This window comes from Episyrphus balteatus, chromosome X (assembly GCF_945859705.1).
Source record: "Episyrphus balteatus chromosome X, idEpiBalt1.1, whole genome shotgun sequence".
Taxonomy (NCBI): domain Eukaryota; kingdom Metazoa; phylum Arthropoda; class Insecta; order Diptera; family Syrphidae; genus Episyrphus; species Episyrphus balteatus.
Genome location: NC_079138.1, coordinates 8,215,333 through 8,238,784, shown reverse-complemented (window position 1 = coordinate 8,238,784; position 23,452 = coordinate 8,215,333). Strand labels below are relative to the sequence as shown.

The following is a 23,452-nucleotide window of genomic DNA, read 5'->3' as shown; positions in this document are numbered from 1 at the left end:
ACCCAACTTCCGTTGCTAACAATGCAGACACCTAATATTATTATTTGTTAATTTTGCAATTTCTTAGAAATTAAAACATTTACATTAATCAACCTTTTGTCAATTCATATTTTTGTATATTTTATAAATAGAAGTAAAAGAAATAATAAAGTCACTCTTTGTTAGTCAACCAAAGCAGTTGTGTTTTTTTTAAATCGAGTTATTACAACTTCGATAACTTGTATGTCAAATCTATTCAAAAGGTTTGTATAAAATTTCTTTAAAATTGTGCCAATCCTTCAAGAAAACGACTTAAATTAACTTAAATTCTTGCAACATCATCATAAAACCTAAAAACATTTTTTTGTCTAGATACTCTTATTCTTTCTTTTTAAATTATAATGGTAAATCTTAATTTCTCTTATAGCCTATAGATAACTACTTATTTGGCCTATATATTTAAACTCGAAAACCGCAAATCTTCTACTGATTGTACTCGTGAGTATCTGCAATCTGTGTATAAGGTACCTTACTAATTTCTTTGAAATCCACACGCAAATAGTCGATAAACTCAAAAAAGAAAAACACCTCGATACTTGGATATAAGCAATCAGTCAGAGCCAAGAGCCAACAAGTAGGTATGAAGCCAAAACAGAGTAGTCTCATTAAATCGAATTCACTCCCCCGTCTCCATTGTATATGGCCACAAGGAAGTCAAGATCAATATTCTTTTGGCACATACATCTGCAGCATATGCATCGCCACAAAACAGTCCAACGATGGAACGGACACGAGCGCAGCGCAGAGTGGAAAACGCGCGCCAACAAAATTCCAATGGTGCTGCCGTAAATGCCCTTGTTTGCTGTTATACCTACTCTACTGCAATGCTGTTGTGTATAGCTTCGGTTTTTCGTATCAAAATGATATATGATCGCTAGCTGATTACCACTGCACACAGCAGTAGCAGCAGCAGCAGTAAAAACGGCGGAACTTTCAGGATAAGCCGAGGTAAAGCACAAAAAAAAAATAAAACTATCATAATCGGTAGTCAAACGCGTGCCAGGCACTTTTCAGACAGCTACGTGACATGCGACGCGACGAAACGGCAGGTAGGTAGAAGGAAACCAACAGCCGAGCGCTTGTTTTGGTATTTTTGTTTGCAATATCTACAGTGTACAGCAAATTCAGGCTCACGCCAGAGTTTTCTCACTCAACAGCAAGAGGAAATCGATCGATCGATAGTTGTTGATGGGTTGGTTCTCTAGTTTCCTCTTGCAACTTACTTTGTTTCATGTTTTATTTCTTCGTTTTTGTTTTTTTATAAAACAGGGAATCGTCTTCTAACCTGTTACATAACAAGGTAAAGTAGGCAACGTGTTTGCTTATATTTCAAACATTTTTCACGCCCTATAACGTCTGTGTGTCGGGCGTCAGAACTCAGAAATTGTGGCGGGATACCAGTATACTTTGTGCACTATAACAATATGAAGAAATACCAGATGATCTTTTATAGAATTTTCGTTTCGATGAAAGAGCATTTCAAACTGTTGACAGCTTAAAAGCAAAAGCAACTGCGTTCTTAGCTTCTTGCCTTTAACTTTGGTTGTTCTAGATGGAGTTGAGGCTCTTGTATTGTTCTCGTTCGCCCATCATAGTGCCAGTGCGCTTGTCTATTCTTTGAAAATGAACGTCTTCTAATAGTTGATAAGATCACGACAACATTATAGGGAATTATTGGTTTCCAGGTTTTTTTTTTCAAGCCGTGGGGACTGCTATGGAACTTAGCAAACTTACATCAGTTTTTTGTTTTATTTTTTAGGAAATTATCGGTTGTACAATTCAGGCTAGAGCCTCATAGCATCATAACTAGGTGCTGCACTGTGCTACTGATCGGGCATAGATCTATTTTCTTTTTTTCTTCTATTTTTTTTTGTCTTATAAAAGTATCTGTGGGGGGAGAAAATGATTTCGCAATTTGAAATTGCTATTGGGAAATCCACTCTATGTCCAACACCTGCTCTATATTGAGTGTGTTGCACTGCAAGTGTAGTAGAAAAATATTTATTTTATGTTGGCCATAAATCAAACGACATAGCTTAAACATATAAATAAAAATATAATAAAATAAAATAAAATAAAATAAAATAAAATAAAATAAAATAAAATGAAATAAAATAAAATAAAATAAAATAAAATAAAATAAAATAAAATAAAATAAAATAAAATAAAATAAAATAAAATAAAATAAAATAAAATAAAATAAAATAAAATAAAATAAAATAAAATAAAGTAAGTTCGTCTAATGTCAAGTATGTTACCTATGTATAATGGACCTTTGACAAATATTTTTATTAAAAAAAGTTCCTTAATGGAACGAGCTAGGCTAGGTACATAGGGAAAGTGGGGATAGGACCACCTATGGGGACAAGACCGTTTATGTACTATGTTGTATGAAAAAAATTAAAATTGGACATACTTTTATTATAAAATAAGTGGCTTCTGGTATGATAGATCATGTTTGTAGGTATGAGCAAGTATGGTTGAAACCACAAAAAAATACGTTAAAGTGTTTTTTCATGAAATCGTTAACTTTTATGTGAAAAATAATGTTTACTTTTGAAAGTGGAATAATTAAATATTTTAACATTTTCTTTTTTATAATAAAAGATGGGAACCGATGGAGAAATATCATGTGTGTCTGATTATTGGAAAAAAAAATTCCATTTTTACAGAAAGAAACAGAATTTGATAGGTCGGTCTAACCTCCATATGGGGGGGGGGGGGGGGGGCAAGACCGTTTTTTGTTAGATGTTTTTTCAAAACGTATTATCTTTTGTGCAGTACTTTTTATTTTTATTATAATAACAGAGTTCCTGCAAAAACATTAAACTTAATGAACAAAGACTTTATTTTAATTAAATGATGTTTTTGATTGGTTATTAAGACAGTTAAACAATAAAATGGCGGTCTTGCCCCTTGAAAATAACAAGAAAACCAATCAATTCCTATAGCCTGTGACACGCCGACGAAAAATTTGATAATAAGAGGAAGAGCTATCAAATTAACATTTTTGAGTGACAAAAGTCGTCCAACAATTAAAATATCAACGTTTTTTAATTTTAGGTGGATAGTGAAAATTTCACTTTGACAATTAAAATATCATTTTGACATTTTTTTAATTTAAGTTGGATAGTGAAAATTTCACTCTGACAAATATCAATGTTGACTAGATTTTACGTTTCAGTTTATTATAATGATATTACTTTCTTTTTCTTTTTTATTATTTCCATTATTTTAAGTATTTTCTTTCTTTTTTCTTTAAAATCAAATAAAACATTACCTACTAATATTCTCTACATAATAATAGCTGCGTTCCTTTGGAAATATTTATCTACTTTTTAGTACTTAAAGCTGCTTTGAAATACTTTTTCAATACAGCAAAAGTAGTTCAAAGTAGTTTTAAGTACTAAAAAGTAGATAAATATTTCCAAAGGAACGCAGCTAATGGTGATATTATTTTCTCTATTATAGGTGATATAATTGTTTTGTTATTTTCTCCCAAACTATGTGAAGTAAAATCTTATTGCCGATCAAATTTTCTTAGTAAATCATACTTTTACTTCGAACGAACACAAAGCGTCTTTAAATTAGTACATATTAAGAATTTTTTATTAATTATTTTTCAACAATTTGAAATGAGAAATTGATATGAAAAATTGATAATAAAATATAAAAAAAATTTCAAAAATGTGATATTTAAATATCATCCTGATAATAAAAATATTGTTTAAATATTTTAATTATCATAAAACACATTTTATAGAGCATTTTTGGCTGATATTTAAAAAATGTTAATTTGATATTGGTTTTTTTTCGGTGCAGAATCTCTTCAGCTATACTTAAAGAATGGTGGGTTTAATTTTTTTTTTTTCGAATTCTGTGTGAATTTCAGTTCTGCTATTCGCAAAACAGACTGATAAATAATCTCTATAACATTTGGTGCAATAACAAGAGTACCATAGTCTACTGTACTCTGCTGGACTTTGGTATTATAAAATGAGCTTTCAACTGAATTATGTGTTTGAACTTTTTGATAATGTTGTTTTTTGGGTATTTATTAGCTGAGAGTTTTCAAATTTCTTGCACCACGAACAAACCACCCACATACAAGTTAAAAACGATCATATAAAGGATATGCGTGTGTATATATGTAGATAACCACCTATAAATTGAATTACTTTGCCGTATACGAATACAAGAATTGGAGAAGTTTTAAGTGTGTTGGATTAAACCACAAAGTGACTGAGACTGCTAAAGTGCGTTTGGAATTTTTCGAACAGGTATATTCTACATTGACCGTCGCTTATTTGCTAGAAATCGCAGACGAGGCGTGTGTATACGAATACGTTACCATGCGTTGTTAGTTACTAGGCCGAGCCACAGAACCACTTATCTACCAATCTACTTGTTTCAATCGCACGCCCAGTAGGTGGTTTGATGTTTCGTCCTTCTTCACCCCATCACTATATGCAACCATTTATGTCACCATCACGCGTATGCGTGGAGGTGCTGGCTGAAGTGCTCGATTGCGATCAACCGCACACACTAGACAATTCGGATCGCTTAATGATTTGTTGACAAAGGAGATGGGAAACTTCTGACGTCATACTGGTTTGCCTACAAGCTGTGTCGTACACTTTTGGCTAAGTATGCGTGAAAACACCGTGGCTACACTGTGTGTGTTTTTCACATTGATTCACGAATACAAAAGAGATTACAACAACACGAAATAAACAAATGGGTTTTGCGGGGTAAAACGTACGAAGTTTCCCATCTCCTTTGGGTATCTCTGTGACAAAGACACTTTATATTTTTAATTCGACTTTGAAATATACATATAGTTATTTCGTTAAATGTGTGTATATTTATAAAAATTAACAATAAAACAAGTTTTTTTTTTTTTCTTATGACCTGAAGCCACAAGGCTTTGTTTATGGTGAGTAAACTGTTAGAAAGCAGTTACTACAATTCTGAATAGATGACAAAGTTATAAAATGGAGCACTTCATAAGTCACAAAACTTTTATGAGAAAATTATTTTAAACTAATGTTCGCAGAGTTTGAAAAAAAATCTCCTAACTTCACTAGTTTGAACACAAATATTTTTTTTTATCTGTAAACCTTTGCGCTGTTTAACTTGGTTTGATTCATTAAATTTCTTAAGCATTTAGAATACTCTACAAGCTTTTATTAAGCTTCAAGATTTTTGACACATTTTTATAAAATCTTAACCCACTTTTAAGTAATTCTACATTTTTATAACTTTTGGAAATCGTCACATGAATGCAAGAACCAGCTGTCACTGTCATGAATTTTGCACTCAATCTTTTTTTAGTCAAACGGGAATTCATTTTATTTTAAATTTAAACAAGCGTGTTTCATGTAGAATGACTTAAACTTAACCATCTTGTTCAAACATTGTTCAGATAAAAAAAGAGTAGAAACAAATATAAAACGCTGAAAATCATTACTTTAAAAAACATCAATTTTTCCACTTGATTTTACTTTAGGTTTTTTTCTCTCTGTCCAGTTCTAAAGTGCATTATAATGTTGTTTTATCATTATTTTCAGGAAAAAAAGGAGTCTGACGAACAGATGCGAATTTTCATGTCTGCTACTTTGCTTTTCTTTCCATTCAGGTGATGAAATGATATTCATATTGAGTTTGTGATGTTTTATTATTTTGATCACCTTACCTTTAAAGACGCTTGTTTTTGTTTGCATTAAGTTGCCAAAGGAAAACGCCTGCACTCTAACTGTGACAATATCCATAAAGACTAAAAAAAAGACTACATATAAGGATTTATAACAGCAGCGTTCGAAAAAAAAAAATTACAACAAATCAGATTCCTCAGCTAAGCAGCCCTTCGCGATACATTTTGCTCTTATGTAAAGAGAAACAATTTAATCGTGGTGGGCTTTTATTCGTCTTATTTATCTCTTCTGGTGCAGCGTCAAGTCGTTGTTGTTGATGTTGTTGTTATCTTGAACGGACGGTGGTATTTTGTTGATTCGTATTGGGTGGGCACATCTGACTTACGGGTCTATTCTTTTATAGCTGCTACTCTAAACTACTCATACCGCGAGCGCGCGTGCATTTTTCAACGACAACACGTCCCTCTCGATGGATGTTTAATTGTTCCATACGTCTCGTGTGCTGTATAAAGCCATACTTGCACCCAACATGGCACGATTATGTTGCACACTGTATGTTGTTCCTCGAATTGAAAGTTTTTTGCTTTTTCATTTACTAAGCTGCTACCGGTCTTCCAGAAATCATAAAAAAAAAAGGAACTATGTTTAAAACTTCGACTTGAGGTGTATGAGGTTAATATACTTTGTATCATACAACAATCCTTGGGTGATTTTGAGTAACGTCAACATTGACAAATAATTAAAAACTAGAATAGGGTAGGTACCGATATAATAATATAAAATGGGTGGAATGACCTTATGCTATTTTTCGTTTTGCTTGAGTCCGAAGTGAATTTAACTTGAGCAACTTTAAGTGAAGCAGAAAGTAGTTTTATTTGTTATTTATTTATTTTTTATAACAAATATAGGATTTCTGTTTTGTCTTTCAGCTTAGATACACTTGAGATTGGCAGAAATCGGATGTGAATGTGAGTTGTTAGCTTCAATGTAACCTATTTATAAAATTTTAAGATTTTACTTACCATCACCAGATATGCTTCCCTGAGAGCTGTGAGAATCTTCTGGAAAGAATAAAAACAGTTAATTAGTTGAAAAATAAATAAATGTGTAACCAAATTGAACAAAACAAAAATTATACAGAAAAAAAAATATTATTAGCATGTCAATAAAGGAGATTAAGTTTTCCGGCTACACGTGCAATTTTTGGCAAGCAAGTCGCAACATGCTCAAAATTTTTGAACAACAACATTCCCATGGCATGTCAACTTTAAAGGCTAATTATTTTGAACTTACAGTGAAAAAGCAAGCATATTCTTTACCAAATAGCGTTGGCATATTTTGTTATTAGTGGTTGCGCTTTTTTTTACTGTGTGAAATGCTTTTCTCATCACCGAATAATCGTGTGCAAGAAATACTATGTAAGATAGGCGAATAAATATGTGATAAAACCTCATCACAATTCGCAAAATTCTATTGAAATATTATATTGAATATACCGAATAAAAACAAAAGAAGAAGAAAATAGACTGACCTGCATTATTTTGATGTTCATTTATAGAAATCCATTCTGCAGCAGAAGTTGGCAAAAAATTCGTACCACCTCCGCTGCTACTTCCACAATATCCTTCCAATTTGTGACCTAAAATATACGAAAACAAAAAAAAATCAAGTCAAGATAAACCTTTCTATCTGCATTTTACATCTTTAGCAAAACAAAATCTACAAAATCTTATGCCAGACTTTTTACGAAAATCGTAGATACATTTCCTACCGCAAAATCAAATAAAAAAAAAAAAACAAAAAACAAAACAAAAAAACAGGACAATTGTTCCTTGACAATAATGTGTATAGCGGTTCGGTGGTTTGCGATAGCGGTGGTGGCATTGGGTCGATGCATGCAATGATGTGCAGTGCAGTGTGTGTGCTTTATTTGGAGAACATAGAACAACACCAACCAGCATCAGCACCAGCACCAGAAAACTAAGCTACAAAAGGTTGTTTTTTTTTAGGAAACCGACCAATTTGCATTTGTGGCATCATTAGACCCGAGTTAGTTTAGATAAAATCAAGAGGACCAAAGAGATATTTCCCCCCTAAAACAGAAACTCCACACACTCATGGTTAGAAAAGTGGAAAGTAAACGCTTGGTTGCGCACAAAACGATTGTTTTTTTTTTTTGTTCTCTCTTCTCTGTTTGCTTTGAGGATGAGCTTTAGTTACTAGGGCTAGCGTACACGGATACAAGCCACGACAGAGAGGACCCTCTCCGAAATGGAAGTAAATTTTTAGAATTTTATTGTAGGTAGGGATGGCTGGTACTGGAACCTACATATGTATGTATGAATAGTAGGAATAAGAATAGCGATGAATGAATAACAATAACGACTCCATTTAAGTCCTTTTGTTGCATGCAGCAGCAGCAGTAAAACGGAAATGGGTAATGGAAGTAAGTGTAGGTAAATTCACCCTAAAATAGAATTGTTGGCGGCATCAAGACAAAGTCATTTAAAAGGAAATTTTTCCCATAGGTAGAGCAAAGCTGTTAGAAAGCACTTAAAGTTTTGAGAAAGAAAAAAAAATAAGCATGCTGTCTTGTCTTTTTTCCAATCGGTAAGACAGTTTGTGGTGAGTGACTATAAACTTTAGGAAGCTTATATCAAAGCGTTTATAGCAAATTTAAGTCGAGAAACTAGGACTCTATTATGACCCGCGAGTCGAAGATTTGAATCAATTTATCAAATAGGTGTGATATGTACCTACTTAAAATGTGACATCCTCAAAATGTCAATACAATTCTCCAGTCAAATATGTAGTCACATTGTGATTCACGAATCATAAAAGACATTCAGTGTAGTAAAAGAATTCTTCTATGAAGGTTCTCTTAATCTTTCTTAATCTAGTTAAAAAAGACGTAAAAACTCTCTTCGATGAAATAGCTAGTTGCATTCCTCCTCTGAAACAATTCAACAGTAATACTCGCGCTTCAAAGAATGCTTATCAGTTTACCCTCGAGTCCAATTTCGGACGTACCGTCCAATACAGAGATTCATTATTTAGCCGCACTACACGAATGTGGAACGCGTTACCCGCCTCTGTCTTTCCATCCCATTTACAAAACTCAGAACTTCAAAACTAATCTTCATCGGTATCTCCTTTCAAATTATTTCCTATTTTCCTAAAACTCGTACTGTGTTCACTATATTAAGTTGTACATTAATCCCTTTAATGCGCGATTATTATAAAAAAAGAAGCTACGAGTTGTTGGACTAGTTGGTTCTTAACTCACTAGAATTTGTAATATCACAATCGGTCTCATTGTATCGTGTCTTACCTACCTAGCTTGTAAAATTGTTCTTTCCCTCTGTGTGATCTTTGTCTATTCAACAAGTCTGGTTCAATTTTTTAACTTAAATATACCAAAAATCAAAAATCAAAAAAAAAATTTACCTTTTGTTGATTTTTCATCGTGCATATTAATTTGATGCTGATGATGGTGCGATGATTGCATAAATCCACTGTGATGATGATGGTGATGTTGGTGTGATTGCAGTGTTGGTAATCCATGGTTTAAGTGCTGAAGATGCACTGATGACTGCAGTTCCATAGTGAGCATATCACAGAAACCTAAAAGTAATGAAAACAAAATATTTTTAAAATGTTCAATTAATATGTTATACCTAGGTAATAATTTTAAACAAAACTGCTTTTGAATACTGAATGCATAGTAGTTGCCTCCTTTTGATATACTTATTTACATTCTTTAAAAGGAAAAAAACAATGTTTTCCTCATCCCTTAGTCTCAAGTTTGACAAACTGGAGAAATTCGCCCTAATCTTCTTTCCCTTGAAATGCATTTTTGCATAATTTAAGACAGACCTTAATACATCATGTGTTGTGTATGTATATTATTATTGGAGTTTAAAATAAGTTAGGAGTTTCTCATAAAATGTTCTTCGCGCCAAAAAAGTCAAAACGACACGTGAACTGTGTTACTAACTCGGACTTCTAAAAAAACAAACCCCCAAGTCAATTACTTGTTTTCTCACGCACATTAACGGCCACTTGTTGTATTTTTTTTTCCTTTCTGTTATAAATTATATTTTAAGGGTGGCATGGAAGCATTGCCCTTTTTCTTAGACAACAGTTTTTACAATGAATATTTATACAAAAAAAAAACGCGCGCACCTTTCACCCCTCTAATCAACAGAAGCGATGAAAACAACTCTCATTTATTCAGCAGAACAAAAAAAAAAATACATGTCATGACATGTGCAGCAGTTTTCTTCGAGGGTATTTCATCCTTGGACATTAAAAAAATAAACTCTTCCCGCAACGTACCTACCTGTTGCAGGAAGAAAAAAAAATGAAAATGGGAAAAAGTTGCACAATACGCAGCTTGCATACTGTACTTCTGTTACATATGTATTTCAATGAAATATAAATAATATATAAAACTACCCATGGCCAAAAGTTTGAAGTGCAGTAGATTGAGATTCTCCGAAAGGCCAAAAGGTATTCTCTTTAGTAACGATCTATAGCACATTTGTGCAAACAGTTTAAAAATAACGCGAAATATTAACGGTTCTTAGATGTGAAACTATGCGATAAGAAAAAAAAAAAAAAAAACGGTAAACGAAATTCAAATTCAATAAAATGATATATTTGAAGTGTTGACAAATTTATACTTAGAGAAGTTAAGCATAAGAATAAATTGAAGGAGTAATAGGTACAACTTACTTTTGTTAGTTAATTCAGAGTAAATTGTTCATCATGCAAATTATCTAATAAAAAATCGACATGGAATGAATGCGATATGCGAAGGATGCACATGTTAAGTTGGTTCAAAGCCAACTGAAGAAATTTGGTGTGGCAACTGGGCACTAAAATAAAAAAAAAAAAATTTTCATTCTATGTTTAGAAAATTGCAGCTTGATTTTTAATACGAAGGGCGAGTTCATAAATGCAGGACTGCAGCAGTTCTGCAAAAGAGAATTGATAATATTGCTATAGTTACGAGTGAATTTTGACTAGTTTAATACTCGTTCAGAAAGGTTCTAATAATTTCGATAAGTTTTCCAACACAGTAGGTACCTACTTGGCTGGATAAATGGAAGTTCCATTTTATAGAACTGCAGCAGATTTGCATTTATAAACTCGCCCGAAATTCTAAGGACAGCGAGATATTATTAATGCCATTCTTCCTCTGATAACTGAAACTCGAATATAATAATATTGTTTTAATAAAGGTCTTCTTGTAAGGAACATCAAAAATCGTTTAAGCTGCAAGCAAGTTAGAATTGAAATTGCTAAACATCAAATATTTCTTTCACGCCCGAAACTGTACATTTGAACGCAATGTAGAAAAGTAAAAGACCGATTAAAAAGAGGTTGGAGACATAAAAAGTTGATACATCCCCCATAATATACAATGATAAAGTCTAAAAATAATAGTTTATCATATTTGAAGCCTTCCACCCAATCACTTATCTTCTAAATTTAATCACAATTATTAAAGGGATATGCAAATAAGTGTTAAGTTTCTTTTTATTTTCTTCCATCGAGCTGGATGTTTATTTTGAAAGTAGTCCATTTTCAACAAACAGGCGCAATTGTAGGTACTATGTAGCCTAAGACGACTATCAAACTGTACAAAGAAGTTATAAATTTCATTCAAATGCGGGGTAAAATTCTGGATATCTAACCTAAATAATTCGTTGTTGTGTCGTTATTTAGGGGTAAAAAAAAACAAAGGTTTTGTTTTTTTTTATATTTCACCATGATAATAGAAGTAACCCTACGTACACACACATATTTCCCCCTTTTAATAGGTACTCGTACTACTCATGGTCACAGGTGTCAGTCTCGCGTCGTCGTGTCGTTCAATGTGAATATCATCAGCAGGTTAGCCACTTTGAGCTACAGCTATTAGGAGTAGATATAAATGACGTGAAATAGGTACCTATATTTGTATTTTATGCAAATGAAGATCAAAAGTCTTGCACGCCCTCTACCTATATCTTACACCCGGTCGGAAGTCAGTTTTCAAAAAAAAAAAAAAAAAAAACTGTGAGTTTTCCCAGGCTAGTGTTTTTTTTTTGTGTGTTGTCTCATCATAATTTTGAGAAAAAAAAATACAAGAATTGGCAGCACTTTGTACGTTATTGATTTGTTTTAATATCATTTAAATATCTCGTTTATAACGTTTAGATATCTCTCATATACACATTTTCGACGTATCTATGGCTCAAACGATTATGATTAAAATCTTCCACACGTAAAAAACAAAGCGATTGCAACAAATCTGCACTTTCAGTTATTCTCCAGTAAAATTATTTTTTTGCTTAAATTGATCATATTTTGATTTTTCACCTAAGAATATTTCATAAAAGAGCTTACAGATATTCTTCAAAGCTTGTGGTTGTGGTCATAAATATGCCATCAAAAATTATATTGTGTATATTCAAGTTTGTAAAAAAAAATTGAATAAAATCCAAAAAAAAAAACCCAAAAACTTACATTTCAGATAGTATACAAGAAGTACCTATACATTTAAACAAATTTTAGACAATAAATTCCTAGTTTTGTTTCCTTTTTGCATAATCTTGAGGTGGTTTTCGCCAAGAAGTAAAAAATTCCCGACAGGAACGAACCATGACTTCAAAATTTTAAAAACAGCCCTGTTCCATTGGAGGTGCTAGTCTACTAATAGTAGATGTTTTGATCAATCTAGTACTATCATCATGCTCTTCTTCCCGATTAGCTACGATTTGTATTGAATTCGTTGAAAATGCGTTCCATTGAAAATCGCTAGTAAACTACTAGTGGAACTTTGCCACCTCCCAAAGGAACAGGGCTAATATGACCCCTGTTATATGATTAAGAGGCACCAATTGCAATGTCCCCACTTTCAGTTTTATTTTTTTTTTTTTTTCATTAAAAAAAAAAAAACGAAACAGATAATTTTAAACAAATATCCATGTCTTCCTCTGTTGTAGATTGTGCCAATTTATTTTTCTTACTTCCAAGGTTCACATAAATTGATAACTATTTCCCGCCGTCGTTGGTATTGTTGAAGTATTTCTACTTGCCGGTGTGGATGACATAACAGAATTATAGAAAATAACAACAAATGATGGAACTAAACAAAGAAAATACAAAATAAAAAAAAGTTCCCATACAAATGCCATTGGCCCAAGGTCAAAACCGTGGGTAAAATGTATCATAGTAGTTGATTGTTGTTTGCACTCACACGAAAAATATGTCTTGTCTAGACGCGTTGTTTTTTTTCTGTATTTCTTCAATCAAACACACTTGTGATGGCACTACTTGAAAAATATGTGAGACACAATTTTAAAGCTTTAAAATAACGAAAAGCAAGATTAGATTTATTTTAGGTTATGAGAAGCAAAAAATCATCCTTAGTAGTAGTATCTCAAAAACGGGAGCTGATTAGTTGTTTCTGACTTCGGATTCGAATTCAGCACACCGAAAACCTTCAGAAAAGTACATTTTTTTTTCGGCAACAAAACCCTTGTAATCCAGTGTAATAGATGACTTAAAGAATTTTCATTGAAAGAAATATTTTTTATTGCTAAAATAGTATTTATTTGTTTTCTTTTTGCAATTCGTTTCTGGTGCCAGCGGAACGTAATGAAACAAATCAAAAATTTTTTTTCCTGTTCCACTGCAAATGGAAAACTTTTTCGTCTGTATTTCAATCAGAAAAAGAGGAGATTAGCTAGATCTTGTAGTTTTTCAACTGACATACATTTTCTGATTGCTATAAACGAAAAATACCAGCTCCTTATCTCAAATCATTTGATCAGTTTAACTTTGGATTAACTGAATGGATTGGATTAGTTTGTAAGGCTTTTGTGTCTTAATTTTTGACCATTACAACTAGCCTTAAAACAAGTGCTATATATATTTTTTTTTATGTGATATTGAATGTTGTTTTTGTTTGACAAAAGTTTCAATTTAAACCTCAAATAGATTTCAAGTTCACCACTCGTGAGTCATCAGACTTTTTTCCCATTTCTAATTCAAAACCTCATATTATGCTTGAAGCAATAAGATGAAAAGATTCAACCACATTCGCAAGCCTAATTTCTTACTTATACAAATTCTACTCCTCCATTCACACGCATTCACAGATAAATAAAAAACAATACGTTTTTCTTTTAATTAATTTAAAAAAAGTTTATTGTGAGTGTTCGAATAAGCAAAAAATAGGTAATTTATAGTTGTTATCTTATAATATTCATATTGTCAATTGTTCGTTCAGTATTTTTTTTTTTTTTTTGTGAAATATAACTCTTTCGGAGATGTTAGAAATCTATAAGTATTTGAGCATTTTAATATTTTTGGTGTTAAATTTTTCCAAACACAAAATGTCAGGGAGACATGAGGATTTTGAAAGGTTCTGGTGGGGCATATTATAAAAAGGTTGGGAAACACTGCTCCAAACGGTTAGTGATTTATATTTTGTTTTTAAATAGCTAGTTCTGAGATGTTGTTTATTGTAGTTTTCTTTTTGTAATAAAATATTTATTTCATAAGACAATCCATCATTCGTCTTTAAAAAACATTACTTTAATATTGCTATATATAATATAGTTTTAATATTTTTTAATTTATAAATTAAACCAAATTTTTTCGGTAGGGCAAATATTGGTTTGGTGTAAAAAAAAATTTCCAGGTTATAAATTATAATCAAACGTCGGTTTTTCTGTGCAATCATCCGTACAACGAGCTAAAGACTTAACGAGTGAGAAAATTTGCTTGAAATCTGGTACAGAAATTTTTTTTGTAGTTTCCAAGGTTCTTTTTTGTTTGCTTTAATATCTTGCTGAGAACTTGTAGGTACCTCTCATCCAATTTTTCAATTCTTGTAATTCTGTCGAATATGTTTCTAACGATTGGTATACGTCATCGTTTGAGACATTCTAACAAAACTGCGCTTTTAGTTTTTCTCAAAACATTCAGATGGTGGAAAATATTGAGTTCCAATTTTTGAATAAAAACTGACATTTTCGTTTTTTGCGTACATGTACCCATATTTAGTTAAATAATGTTGAACCGATTTTATTTAAAATGTACACATAAATATTTCTTATCGATTTAAAAATTATGTGTAGGTACCTAGTCGAAAAAATTAGTTTGTAGGTATATATTTTTTGTAGGTGCATACATTTTGTTGTTTTCTTCTGAAATCTAGCCAAATCGAAAAATTTCCAATTTTTAACTAATATTTATGTACTTTGGGAAAGTTTGTGCGATCCATTTTAGTGCATTTTAGTTTTTTTTTCTTGTTTTGTGTATCCCCTTGCGAATGAAGTTCTAATTTAATTTGTGTATGAGACCCAAAACCTCCGGAATGATTTCTTAAAGTATATTGTAATAAATTTATACTAAAATATTTACATTTTTTAAACTAAGTTTTACCAAAACAAAAAAAGATAAAACAGTTCTCCACTCATGTAGGTACTAGAAGTTAAATTTCTTGGTCATCTATTTATATAGTAAACAAATATTGTACCTATGAAAAAATCATTGGTTTGGTTTCTGAAACGTTCCATATCTCGATATTTTGACATAGGTATACGCAGTACATATTTTTTTTTTTTTACAAGAAAGTTCTAAAATAATAATTAAAAACAATAAAAACTTGACACATACATATATAAGCCAACTTACTGTGTCCAATAAGTTCCATCAATAAAAAATTTCACAAATAAGTTTGGCTTTAATTAAATTAAAAATTAATTAAAAAAAAAAATAAAACTAAAACAAATTTCTGCATCTTCATAAGGACACAAATACAATCAAAAATCATTAGCTGTGTTGACAAATAACAAAAAATAAAAACAAAAAAAAAATATATAAAATTGGGAGCAATCACTTTTTACGCTCTCTAAATTCAGGTTGCGATATTTCTTATTTGTTGGTTTTGTTACAAGTTTTTCTCTTTTTTTTTTTAACTTTGACGTGTACCTACTTTTTGAAGTGAAAATTTAATTAACCCTCAACAAATATTGCGGTTTAAAGGGAAAACGCAAAAAAATTGAGGAAATGACGTTCAATAATACGCAAGCAAAAGCAAGTGAAATGTTTCTTTTGAATTTGTAGCATGTATGTCGTTCTTAGGATGTTGCTGCTTTATAAAGTTTCACAAAATTTTTGAAAAATTATTGATTTATAAATGCCAAACATCACATTACATTGTATAAACTATTTGTTACTAAGAACAGTTCCGACATTTTCCTCCGTCAAGGCCATTTCCAGTTAAAAAAATCTTTTACTGTTGTACCCCACAAATGAAAGAAAACCACTTTTTCATTAATAAATAAATGTTCAAGTTGTTTATAATTCGTTTTGCTTTTATACCTACATATTATAAAAGTTAGATATATAAAAAGCAAAATAAAGAAAAACGAAATTCGATAATTTCTTAAATTGAATTTTGAGTAGTAAGATAAATTGTTTTAAAACATAAAACAAATTTGATTCCTTTTAGTTATTATAACGTAGGTATTCTCTTTAAGAATTTGAATTTGGTTTGAATTAGCTTCATTTTTATGCGATCAAACTTTAAAAAAACACTGGAGGAAAATAAACTTAAAATCAACGAAAACCACTTTGATTTAGATAAAAAAAGCGTTACATCAAAGCTGTGTGAAATTGACAGTCTCAAGGAATTGGACGTTGATACCCTTGCTTTTCCAACTAGTCAACTCACTATGCTGATAAACTGCGCCTCATAGGAAGAAAGCTTCATTTCAAAAATGAATAAAGAGTGAAATGGAAAATTTGAGAGATAATGCTAGCTTATACCCGGGTTCTCCCCCACATTCACAGCTTTTGAGAGTCCCAAAAAATATTTATTCGTCGTTAAGTTGTTTTGAGTTGTGATCTGCTCCGTTCCGTGGGAGATCACAACTTTGAGAATTTTTGGGACTGTCGGAAGTTGTGACTGTTGGGGAGATATGTGGATCTTAATACCTAATATATTTTATAAAATGCTCTTAAACAAAAATGGGGAAATTCGTTGAAAAAAAAGCAAATACTTTGGGAACGGGAAGAACAGCATTCTACAATAATTTCTTTAAATATATTGTAAATGTTAGATAAAGGTTGTATTGATCTGTTTTAAGAAAGCTCCTCGGCCCTTAAGAAGTTGAATGGTTTTGTATTCCCTATATAAAAACTGTAGCAAGAAATATATATAAATTTGGTTCACAAAGAAACAGAGTTCTTGGCCTAACAGAGTTTTTTAATAACTAGATACCTATAGAAAATGAGAAATAGGAAAGTGTAAGGGGATGTTTTCATAAAAAAAAAAATAATAAGCTTGAAAAAATTTTCCCATACACTTGATAACTATAATGTTCCGTATCGATGATATAACTATTTGCTATTGCGCTCACTTGTCATTTGTCATACACTTTAAGCTTACTTTGAAATTTTAAGATTAATAATAAATGATGATACAAATAGTTTCGTTTCCTTACAAGAGATACAAGAAATTTGTATTATAAATTCTTAAAAAAACTATTCTATTTTCCTTCAATAAGCATGACATTATTTATGTTATTGATATAGGTATTTCTTACCAAACAAAGTAAAAAAAATCCCTTTCGTTCAATCTGTTAAACTAATCCGCTCTAATGGAATGGAAGATCCAATAGAAAACTAAATACACCGAAATATGTGTATATTTCGTATGTATAATCCACTCTCAATCGATGTTTTGAAATATTTGAATTTTATTATTTTTTCACATTATTTTCCATCGTTTCAGCTTTCTCACTTTGATAACAACACGAAACACTTGGACTGAAATTTTCAATTTTCAATTTTTCAAAAATATTTAAAAAATCAAGATTTTTTTTTCTTTTGTTTAATTCATAATAAGGTTAACACTTTATTTTTTTTTTTTATTTTATTGGAATTGGGTTAACTCATAAAGCCTAAAGCTGTGTTACAGTAGACTCACTGATCGTAGATTTTTAAAATTTCACAGAAATTTAGAATACAAAAGTTAACGAAATCTTTTGATAGCGTAAAATGTTGTTGTTGTTTTGAAACTTTTGTTTTTTTTTGTTTTTTTTTTCTAAAAGTATTTCTAAAAGACCTCTCTTTGTGCGACTACCTGTCCGAAGACGAAGAGATCTCGAGCAGAACTGCATATAGGAACGAACAAAGTATCTCAAGCAAAGCCGATACGCTTGGCCAACCCAGGTGAGTTGTCGTCGTCGTCGTCGTCGCCGCCAGTCCGCCGTCGGTGCGGACACTAACACTCGTATTCTTGGATATATTTTGTATTGTTGTTTGGTGATGGTTAAGGTGTGTGCGTGGTATAGCTTTGATGACCTGCCCCTACCTGTTGAAGTTGTTGAGAGATTTGGAAATCGAGGATTCTTACGGTGCGCAACGGCAACCTGTTACCTATGCATTGCTGCGTCTGTAGTCTCGTTACGTGTATGTATAGAAATTTGTTTGATATATAATATAAAACATGAACACATGGTGTACATCTGTGTTAAAAAGAAGGGGGGATAAGTTATTCTGTTTTACTGTTCAACTGTCTCGTATTGGATGCAGAGAATTCGAATTTTGTTTTTAGGCTTCATTCCAATATTGTTTTCTCAACGCAAATTTTTGGTTGGTTGGGATTGGATCTTCTGATGATGGATTTGAAGAGCAGGTACCTAGATATTTTCTCAATTTTGTTCCTCATTTATTTTATCTTAAGTTGTTGTTTAAATATGTCTGTGATTTTTTTCAAATTTACTATCTGTCTATCTATGATCTTAATGGAAAGCAATCCATAATTATGAGTTCTTAAAAACGTATGATCCTATATGAATTCGGAAATAAAACTCACCTTTTTCTTCCAGGTATTCCTCAATTTATATATTATAAGAAAGTTTCCAAATAAAAAAAGTTGAACATTTAAAAATGATTTTCTTGATCCGGTAGGTAGATAGGTTATAACATTGTAATATGAACGTGATAAAGAACATAAGTCTCTTGGTGCTTGCTTGTTTAAAAAAAATAAATATTTGGATGAGCACATAGGGAGCTAGTGTGCTAACCTTTTTGCTTCACATATTAATAGTAGATATAGATAGTTTATTGTCAGTGTTGGGTTATATATATGTCAGAGTAAGATAGTTCTGCGAAGCAATTTCACTCCAATTAACTCAAGAAGCAGTTTAATGGTAGAGAAGAAGAAGAAACTGCAAAGAGTTTCTCAAGGCCTCCTTAACTTCCGAATGCCATTCGATACTTACCTTCAAGGCATTTTTCTTATAAATCTTAAAATCTTCTTCACATTCTTACCCAATTTAACAAGAATGGTGACTTATCGGAGGTAATTATATCAAGGACTCTAGTAAGTTGTTTCGCTTTGCGACATTTTACCAATAATTATTTTTCTATAAGGCTTCGAAGATCAGTTAGTTAAAATCAAAAATAACTCAAATTTCGAAAAACTTTCTAGACAAGGGCTTCAGCCAGGACATTTTTTTTTTTTTTTGGTTTAATTAGAAAGCTTAATTTAAAAAAGCACATTAAATAGTATGAAAAATAAAATAAAACCCAAAAACAACATGCATGTCCTGACTTAACCCATTTGTCCTATAAAGATGGTTTATGCCTTTTTGAAACGAAGACAAGAACCTCAAAAGTCAACATATATCTATTTAAAATGAGAAAAAAAACTTCAATCCTAGTGGGGCGCCTTCTTAAAAAACGAACGCTGCCGTACATACAAATTGCATATTATAGTGCAACTGAAATTATTTCAAAGCGATGTCGTTTTAAAAAATGCGAACACGACAATTTAAAAACTCAGAACCTATTTCTAGAATAAATAGAATAAAGACTAACAAAATTTTCAATGACATACCTTTATAGGTATATAATGTATCAAACATTGAATTTTGTTTTCATCTTCAATGAGGCAAATATTTCTTTCAGGGTGCCATTTTTCTACTTCTTGGGTGCATATTTTGATTTAATGTCATAACTTGTAAGATTTTCCAAGTTACACTTTTCACCCGATGACGACGTTTTAAATTTTTTTGCATTATAATGAGTTATTGCTTCCGCAGGGTTAAGAACCTGGTTCCTATTAGTACATTAAAACCCCATATGTTTTTTGTCTCTAACTTAAGGACTTTAGAAAGGTATCATTCAGCAGGTGTGTTATCATTAGTCTTTTAGGTGAAAATATTATAAACGAAATGAGTAGGGAGAGCCTGTATAAAATTATAAAGTGTTTTTTTTTATTTCTTTTTCCTTTTTTCCAGATTATAAAATTTTATTGTCAGTTTTTCAAAAAAAAAAAAAAAAAAAAAAAACTCAACTACCTACTGTCTCTGTTTTTTTTTTTCACAGACGTTAGATTAATTCCATCGGAAGACAGCACGCGTGCTGCCATTAATTTCCACCTGTTTTCCTATTTTCTTTTGTTAACCATGTAAGATATCTATTTTTTGTTTTTGTGCTCAAGGAAAACCCTAATTGATGCAATTGAATTGAAAATTCGAAGGCAGCAGGTTGTAGGTAAATTTGGATAAATAGAATTTGAACATTTTTATCCATTCATTTGAGTTTGAGAACATCTGCTGCTGCTGCTGTCTTGCAGAAGTTGTAGTCAGTTTTTTTTTTTTTGACAAAACACAATTCTAAAAAGCATTTTTCCTTTGCTTGAAACTCACATTGGATTAAAAATCGACACTTAAAGTGGAAATCCCTCTTGGCGACAACTTTTTTAATTTAATCGATCATTTCTGTAAGTTTTAGCAAGTTTAGTTGAGACGCCGAAGAGTTACGGTAAATTTTGTGATTTTTCATCAAATTGTTATCGTTCTTAACATTTTCATTTTTTATGATAGAAAGTGAACATTCAAAAGTATTTTCTGCGAAAGAAGGAGTCATAAAGATTAATTAAAAAAACAAATCCAGAACATCACATGTGATATGACTTGTAGCCTAAGAAAAGTGAAAAAAGAAGTTTAACGGTAAACTTCTTTCGTATCCCATGTCATAGTCGAAGACTATGAGGCTGTAAAATACTCTAAAAAGGGAAAAGCTGTTGGGCAAGACGAAATACCCTCAGAGTTTTGGAAAAGGATGGGAGACATCGGGTGACTCATGATTCTTTTTTCCAAGCTTATACGATGTGATCGAAAGCCTAATCAATGAAGGGAAAGTTACCTTTTTCCAATAGGGTAGGATGGTATAAGAGTGCGCGGTTGATAAGAGTGCGCAAGGCCATTTTCTACGGTTTGAAAGGGAATATAAGACTGAATGCACTTATTTTGGAAAGATCTAAATGAGTTTGATCTGCTGTCAAAATTTCATGTAAATGTGTTTGTAAACAGAGGTGCTAGTTAAGTTTAAGTTTTTTAGCACTTTTTTTTCCAATTTTTCTTGCCAAACAAATTAAATTTTCCGCTTATCAACAAAAAATAACAATAAACAAAGTATGGGACATTAAAAAGTCGACAAAAAGAAACATTTGAGGAACACGTAAGACTGGTCATAAAGTGCATTGTGAAATATATATATATTCTTCGATTACATGTCTGAGCGTGTAAGAGTGCGCACCATGATGATGTATAAGAGTGCGCGGGTTATAAGAGCAGTAAATGCTATCCAAGGCTTCAAAATAACTGGCATTTGTATATACCAGCAAACAGCAGCTAGAAAAAGCAATTCCAACCAAAAAGAAACCAAATAAAAGTTTTACAAAAAACAAGCTAATGAGAGTAACTAGGAAATATTGAAATTTTCTCGGAACCATTAATCGAAGACTAAATTGATTGTTCCTCATGCAAGGAGTGATGGGTTGAACAATACTCTGTTTATTTAAAGATAGGCAATTTTATTTGCGACTTTTGTGCGAACTTACACATGTGCGCAGCTGCGCACTCTTACAAACTAACCCGCGCACTCTTACACAATAGGATGTATAAGAGTGCGCGAATTTCCTAATGTGGTATTTTGTTTATAACTTTTGAATTAATGCATTTTTGTTACCAGTTTTTAGTTTTTTTCGTTGCTTTGATTATAAACTAAAAACTATATATAAAAAAAGTAGTTAAATTCTTTTTGTTATTGTTTTATTTGGCATTTTGTCTAAAATGCGCACTCTTATACCACCTTACCCTATACAAAGGGAAGGGTGATACGCAGTGGCGTACGTTGAGTCACCGGGGCCCCGGGGCAAGACTATATTTTGGGGCCCCTTTGATATTTGGGGGCCCCTTAGATACAAAAAAAAGTACGTATACGCCATACATTTTTTTTTTATTTTTGTATGGCTTATTTATTTTTTGGTTTATTTTAATGTTTTAATATGTTCGTAATGCACTTTGCTATACTTACTTAAAATTTCTATCATAAAAGCAATAAATACTTGTACTAGGGGCCCCCAAAATTAAATATTTAGAGACCCTTAAAATAAATTTTTTTTAGCTTAGAATGGATTGTTCTTGGGGCCTCTGAAGTAATATGTAAACATTTGATTTTCCATCATCAAACATAGTTTATTTCTTTTGGGGCCCCTGAAAAATTATTTTTAGGGCCTCAAAATTAAGTGCTTAGAGGCCGTTAAAATATAATATATTTTTTTTGGAGCCAAGAATTAATAGGTATTGGGGCCTCTGTTCTGAAGTAATATTCGGAATGCCACCAATAACGTAATGTTTTTATTTTGGGCCCTGATGTATTTATGTTGGGGCCCCTGAATTGATATTTAATTTTCCATTTGATTGATTTGAACCACTGAAGAAATAGCTTTTGAGGATCCTCAAATAATATTTGTTATACCATCAGAAAATTTGATGAATATTTTTGGGCTCCTTAGTAATAGATTTTGGGTCCCCTAAATTAATATTTGATTGCCTCTAAACTAACGGGGTTCCTGAAAAATTATGAATTTGGGACCCTTCATATAATATTTTTGGAGCTCCGCCGAAGTCATATTTTTTGGGGCTCCTAAAGTAATATTTAGTAATCCATCAACAAATGTAATTTAATTTAAAAACATTTTTTTTTAATTTAATTTTTTTTTTGACGCCCTGAAGTAAAGGCTTTTGGGGCCTTTCAGTCCTTTTATCGATAAAAAAAATTAAAGGTATGATATTTGACTAACTTTTTGTAATAATCCAGTTACTAGGCCTTATTATCTTTCAATTAAGCCATCGTAACCTAAAAAATTGTTTAATTTAATATTTTTTACGAATTTTTTAAAAAAATGTTACATGAGAGTAACGCTGGGTCCGAAAGGGTTAAGGATCTGACGTTTTAAGCAAATGATTAATCAAGTCGGTAATTGAATTCAACATCGAACTCTTTAGAGTATGATCCATACTATCAAACGTGTCCATATTTATTTCTCGACCAGAAGCGAGGGTGTAAAAATTAATACAAATTTAAAGATGAGATTCTTATTTGTACGGGTTATTTCGGAACTCAACTTTGGATTCGAAAAAGAACGTCGCCTAGTATTGACATCATTTATTGTGCCATAACCAGGTTTGGGTATGTCCATCAGAAGTCCCGTTTTTTTCCTGAAGTTCTCTAAAATATTTTTTTTTTCATCAAACAGAAGCTTATGTGTTTGTCTAAAAATTTCGCATTTTCTCCTTCAATAAGCTCTTTCAATCCAATTAATTGCCTAATTTTTTTGGAAAAGTTTGAAATGTTCACAATCGAGCCATATTGTGAATAAGTCACCATTTTGT

At 31.7% G+C, this 23,452-nt stretch overlaps 1 protein-coding gene across 5 annotated transcripts in view; it reads right to left on the bottom strand.

Moving 5' to 3' along the window:
* The window catches only part of LOC129920720 (putative uncharacterized protein DDB_G0286901), an 89,876-nt gene extending 72,027 nt beyond the window's left edge, over nucleotides 1-17,849 (bottom strand). For 2 of the 5 annotated variants that reach the window (XM_056002266.1, XM_056002270.1), the window contains exons 1-4: nucleotides 17,306-17,848; nucleotides 9,141-9,317; nucleotides 7,225-7,332; nucleotides 6,716-6,754 (exon numbers count right to left, since the gene is read on the bottom strand). In XM_056002266.1, the coding sequence (XP_055858241.1) occupies nucleotides 6,716-6,754; nucleotides 7,225-7,332; nucleotides 9,141-9,306 (313 nt within the window). In that variant the 5' untranslated portion in view covers nucleotides 9,307-9,317; nucleotides 17,306-17,848. Of the gene's footprint in view, nucleotides 1-6,715; nucleotides 6,755-7,224; nucleotides 7,333-9,140; nucleotides 9,318-17,305 lie in introns of all 5 variants that reach the window. The other 3 variants (XM_056002268.1, XM_056002269.1, XM_056002267.1) reach the window with 2 other exon arrangements.
* Between the last annotated feature and the right edge of the window lie 5,603 nt (nucleotides 17,850-23,452).